General features: G+C 26.4%; 2 protein-coding genes across 2 annotated transcripts; both read left to right on the top strand.

Annotated features, from left to right (window-relative positions):
• Positions 1-2,188: 2,188 nt before the first annotated feature.
• LOC122854055 (beta-1,3-galactosyltransferase 1-like) lies at positions 2,189-3,561 on the top strand. The gene is made up of 4 exons (XM_044154467.1): positions 2,189-2,219; positions 2,553-2,758; positions 2,881-3,158; positions 3,246-3,561. Exons 1-4 carry the CDS (start codon positions 2,189-2,191, stop codon positions 3,559-3,561), a joined length of 831 nt encoding a protein of 276 aa, XP_044010402.1.
• Positions 3,562-4,849: 1,288 nt separating this feature from the next.
• LOC122854056 (beta-1,3-galactosyltransferase 1-like) lies at positions 4,850-6,129 on the top strand. The gene is made up of 4 exons (XM_044154468.1): positions 4,850-4,883; positions 5,130-5,347; positions 5,459-5,736; positions 5,823-6,129. The coding sequence occupies exons 1-4, from the start codon at positions 4,850-4,852 to the stop codon at positions 6,127-6,129; spliced, it is 837 nt and encodes a 278-aa protein (XP_044010403.1).
• The last annotated feature ends 22 nt before the right edge of the window (positions 6,130-6,151 follow it).

The raw sequence follows: 6,151 nt of genomic DNA on the forward strand, positions 1-6,151 counted from the left end.
TACACATATATTGGTGTTCATGATAAGTCTTGAACATTAACAAGACTCTGATGAGATGTAACGTCATATGGATAAGAAACATGTCTAATTATTGAAAACTTGTTTTGTAGCGTGATATGTGATGGATTTAAAAGGAAAATTATACATTTTTATTTCTTCTTTTTTATTTATCATTTCTTTACTTGTTTTAAATGTTTTTTCTCCATCATATTGTTTAATGATGCGTTAGTTTGTCTGTGAGATCAATTGACTGACATGTAAAATTGTTGAGATACAGGAGTTGAGTTGTAGTTGGCAAGAGGATCAATGTAAAGTGGAGTCAACGAGTAAATGGCTCCGAATTACGTAGGCGTGTCGATATACTCGTTGATATTATGCAAAGTGATAGTCACTTTACAACGGCTTATCCAAGACTATATATTGATGTTTATATATTTATATTCTTATATATTATATACATATATATTTAACCAAAAGCATCGACAAATATGTTGATTTTTAAATTTACTACTGTCAACGAGAGTCGTTAGAAACAACGCTTCAATATTTCACGATAAATTTTAATCAACCCTATTTATTTTCTTAAAACCGTTTAATTTTTTTGACTTAATAAGTACTCAGTAAATTAATTACCATTGAAACAAAATTTTTTTTTTTATTTACTTTTGTTTTTTTTTTTATTTTTGTTGTCAATAATTTTATTGTTGTTAAAATTAAGTGACAATGTATTGCACCCTCGTGCAACGATTGAAAATCAACCAATTGTTAAATTGCTTTATATTTTTCTTTGAATATATTTGTAATAGGGAGTGAGAGGGTTGGAAATTGATATAAAAAAAGGGTTGATATAAAACGTGAAAAATTTTCAGTAATTAATTGTTTTTTTTTATTTAAAAAATTTTAAACAACATAATTGTATAATTTTTTAAACAAAAAAAATATATAGATTTAGTGGTGATAGATAGATAATATTTATAAAATAAACGGATCATTTAATTTTTTAATTATTTTCATTTGTTTAATGAGAAAAAAAATTAGTAATACATTTTTTATTACTCAAGTACGGAGGTTTGTTTATCTGCGTTTTTTTTTTTTTTTATAATCAATACACTGTGAAAATAATGAAATAAATTATTGCCACAGTGGTGTATTTGAGTTGAAAATATTTGGGAATTGGTTGAGTTATTGGTGTATCGGTTATATATATCGGAGAAAATTGGTGGTGCGATCATCATCGCCATTATGAATTCTTTATTTTGATGGAGCGGCTTTTGAATTACAGGGCAGCACGAGCTACCTCGGTTACTGCTTCATATATAAGTATTAAATTTTGTGTATACACACATATACAAATGTGTACACACCAATATGTATACATAAATTTAAAGGTGTATGTAAATAACAAGTGATTTGATAAAAGATTAATTTATTATCATTTCTCCGTCGGAATCAGAAAAGAAGAGAAAGAGAGGAAAAAATAGGAAATTTAGGAAAATAAAATAGAATCGTGCAAAAGAGAAATCTTTAGCCGGAGATTTGTGTGCCGAGTGCTAATTGGTAAGCAGCGTATTGGCACACAACGGAGTCGACCGGCTCCGCTTTATGCTTTCGACAATGTGTTGGCCCTACAACCTGCATATTTGGAAAACCTGAAATGAAATAAAATAAAATAAAATATGGAAATTTCTAGGAACCACAATAAGCCTTAGAAACTGTCAGGTGTCTTTGTCGATCTTTCTTGTCGATTTTACGTTTTCGCACGTACACCAAAATGCCAAGGGCTGTGCTAATACCTTAGTCCTATTGTGCAGTTCAGTTGCATTGGAAAACTAGCTGCATAGACATCTCGTGTCGCCTGTCTTGCAGTATTAAATTAAAGATATAATACAAAAATTAAATTAAATAAAACAACAATAGGTTCGTGAATTAATCAAATGTTTTTTGAATAATAACAGAAAAATAATCTATTCTCTTTAAATTCAGTTACTAAATATCTCTCCCTTAACGAGTAAAATACCAAACAATCATAAGAAATAATAACGGTAAAAAACACAATTTAAAAATGCTAGAAAAAAATCGTCGATATTCTTTACGGAGTAAAATTTTTTGCTTTTTTTTGGTGATAATTTTCTTTCAGGCTAGTGTTCTGTATTATTTGAAACCTCCGTTTTATTATTTCTTAAGTGGAATGCAAAACTACAAAACTGAAATTGAAAATGGTAAGTTTGAATTTCAATATCGATTTACTTAATTTATGCAATGAGTTAATGATAAAAAAAATCTTGATGAAAACAATTTCTCCGATTTTTTTTCGATTTTTCTCCGATTTTCTCCAATAAAGATCGGAGTTAAAAAGATCGGAGATAATTGGAGTAAATAATTTTTCGTTTTTACCCCGATTCTTCTTCATAATAATATGCGGAGAAAATCTGAGAAAAGCGGAGTAAATCGGAGAAAAACTTAAAAATATTGGAGAAAATTTTCGCCAGAAAAACTGAATTTAATTTGTTATTGACGTTATATTTATTCATTTTTTTTTGCACACTTTATAGCTTGGCCTTCTGATAAACCTCGAAATTTAACATATTTCATAAGACCTCACGAAAATACAACAATAATAAGACCAATTGATTGCTGTAACTCATCTACAACGTTTTTAAATATAATTGTACCATCAGGACTCGATCAAAAAGATCGAAGAGTTGCTATAAGACAAACATGGGGCAGTAAAAAGAGAATAAATGATAAAGAAATAGTAGTAAATTTTTTGGTCGGTCAAACAAATAATAACACTCTTACTGTGAGTATTGGAGTAATTTTTTTCTAAAGTATATCACAATTATAATTACTAAGAAATACTAATAATACTTTTCATTTTAGGATTTGGTGAAACAAGAAGCAAATGAATATGGTGATATAATTCAAGAATCGTTTATTGATTCTTATTATAATTTGACAATAAAAGTTGGAATGATGTTTAAATGGATAAGAAATAATCATCCAGATACAAAATATATTGTAAAAGCTGACGATGATGTGTACATTGACGTTCCAAAGTTATTGAAAAATTTATCGGAGCATGAAAACAGGAGTAAAGAATTATTAATGGGTTATCTCAATATTTTATATCCACCGATTAAAGATGAATACAGCAAATGGTGAGAATTAAATATTTTTATCGATTTTGAAGTAAATTCTGTTACTTGTATCATTTATAGTATTTTAATTCTCAAATTTTTCCACAGGTATATGCCAGATTATATGTATAGCGAATTAACTTGGCCACCTTTCTTGGCTGGACCTGCTTACGTTATGAGTCAGACAGTTTTAAGAAAACTTTATGAAAATGCTTTAACACTTCCATTTTTACACCTGGAAGATGTTTTTTTTACTGGTATTTGTGCTCGTAAAGCACATATTGATCCTATCAGCAATAAAATCCTTGAATCTTTTGATGGACCTCTTGAAAACATTTTAGAACATAAAATTTCAATTGCAGAGATGAATCGTATGTGGAAAATTAGAAGTCAATTAAATAATCATGAAAATAAAACTTCGTGAAGAACTGATTTTTTTTTTTTTTTTGTATGTATTCAGTTATAAATATGCAATTTTTTATTATTAAATAAAGACCTGATATCAAAACTGTAAATGTCAATTAATAATTAATATTTTTCATTTATCATATTCAATTAAATTTCCATTGGGGTTTTTTTTTTGTGATACAACAAAATAACCTAGATGTAAAATAAAAATGATATGCTTATTAAATAAACATTTTAAGTTTTTAATAAACTTTCAAAGACATCTAAAAATTTATTCTTCAGGTATTAAATTCATAGGTATCAAATTATGTGTATACACACATACCCACAATGTGTACACACCAATATGGATACATAAATTTAAAAATGTATGTAAATAACAAGTGATTTGATATTCACTAGCTACTGTTGTTTTTATATATATTTTATTTGTCCTAGATAAAATATAATCACTGTCAGTCGATAATTAAAAAATCGAAAAAAACAAACTGATTATTTAAAAATACAAATAAATAAATCAATAAAATATTGCTTTTAAATTCAGTATTTTTATAAAAGTATAAAATTTCTATTAAGTGATTTTTAATCGTTTTATTTTATTTTTATTTTTTTTACTGATCAAACAATTGTTTTTTTTTTTTTTGTATAAATATAATTTACATAAGCATATTTTTATTCATTTTCATAATATTATTTCATTTTTTATAAAAAATATATTATTTGAATGTATAGCGTGCGTCTTAATTGGCGCTATATCAATTATCATATTCTCGCTGCAAACCTACAATTACGATAATGGATTAATTCATTATCATAATTAAATAATAATGGTTATTCATATATGATGATCTCTTGAAGAGCGTGTAAACGATCAATACGTCTATTATTTAAAAGTACATTACAAAATATATACATGATTTTAAAATGCTGATGTAACATTAATTTTTTCAACATTATGGATAAATAATGGCGGGTTTTTTTGAGACAAAAATAAAAATACATTTTTTATCTTATTTCGGAGGAGATAGCAGAGGCCAGACTATTAAAAAACAAAAAAAAATTTTATTACTTTTATAAGTCAATTTGGTCACAGTTGACCATTAGTATCGTCATCAAATCTGTTAGATATAGTATTTATAGTCAGGCATTTTATAATACGTCCTCAGACACGTTCACGAACTTCCGTGGCAACAATCGACAAGAAAAAAAAAAGTTTTTTTATTGATACTAATTTTTTTGTGCTATGAATTGAATATTGTTTTTAAATTTCAAAAATATACGAAATTATAAAACACAATTAAAAAATGGTAAAAAAAAATTCTCGGTATTCATTAGAAAGTAAAATTTTTTCCTGCAGTTTTTTGATTATTTTCTTGCAAGCTAATATTGTTGGTGCTTTTTTTGTTAATTCGTTTTGGGATTACATTCATGGATATAAAAATTACAAAACTCAAATTGAAAATGGTAAGTTTAAATTTTGATATCGTCTTATTATTTTATGTAATGATTTTATTAAAGATAAATATTAATAAATTTTTTTATTGGTACATTTTTTTATTTTTTTATTTTTTGCATATTTAATAGTCTGGCCTTATGATAAACCGAGAAATCTATTTGTTTACGTAAAACCTTATGAAGTAACAACAACAATTGAACCAATCAAACAATATAATCACTCGGAAATATTTTTAAATATAATTGTCATCACAGCACTTAATCATGAAGATCGAAGAATTGCTATAAGACAAACATGGGCCAGTAAAAAGAGAATAAATAATAAAAAAATAGCAGTGAATTTCTTGGTCGGTCAAACAAATAATAACACTCTAACTGCAAGTATTCAATAATTTTATTTACAAAATTATATAACAATTATAAATAATAAAAAATACTAATAATAATTTTTATTTTAGAATTTACTAAAACAAGAATCTGATAAGTATGGGGATATAATCCAAGAACCCTTTATCGATTCTTATTACAATTTGACAATAAAAGTTGGAATGATGCTCAAATGGATAAAAAATAATTATCCAGATACGAGATATATTTTAAAAGCTGATGATGATGTGTACATTGATATTCCAAACTTGTTGAAAAATTTATCACAGCATGAAAACAGTAGTGAATTATTATTGATGGGTCAACTGAATACGTTATCTTTACCGAATAGAGATCAATACAACAAATGGTTAGGTTTTGATATTTGCATTGATTTTAAAGTAAAATTTATTATTTCCTTATTCAGAGTATTCTAATTATCAAATTTTTGGACAGGTATATGCCAAATTATATGTATAGCGAATCAACTTATCCACCATACTTGGATGGACCTGCTTACATCATGAGTCAAGCAGTTTTAAACAAACTGTATGAAAAAGCATTATCACTTCCAATTTTACATCTTGAAGATCTTTTTTTCACTGGAATTTGTGCTCGTGAAGCAAATATTGATCCTATCAACAACAAAAATTTTGGATTTTTTGCTGAACCTCTTGGACTCATTATGAAACATGGAATTACAATTGCAGAGATGAATCGTATGTGGAAAAATAGAAGTCAATTGAATAATTATGAAAATTAATTTTATGAAGAATTAATTTCCT

Source organism: Aphidius gifuensis, linkage group LG4 (assembly GCF_014905175.1).
Source record: "Aphidius gifuensis isolate YNYX2018 linkage group LG4, ASM1490517v1, whole genome shotgun sequence".
In the NCBI taxonomy this organism is placed as follows: Eukaryota; Metazoa; Arthropoda; class Insecta; order Hymenoptera; family Braconidae; genus Aphidius; species Aphidius gifuensis.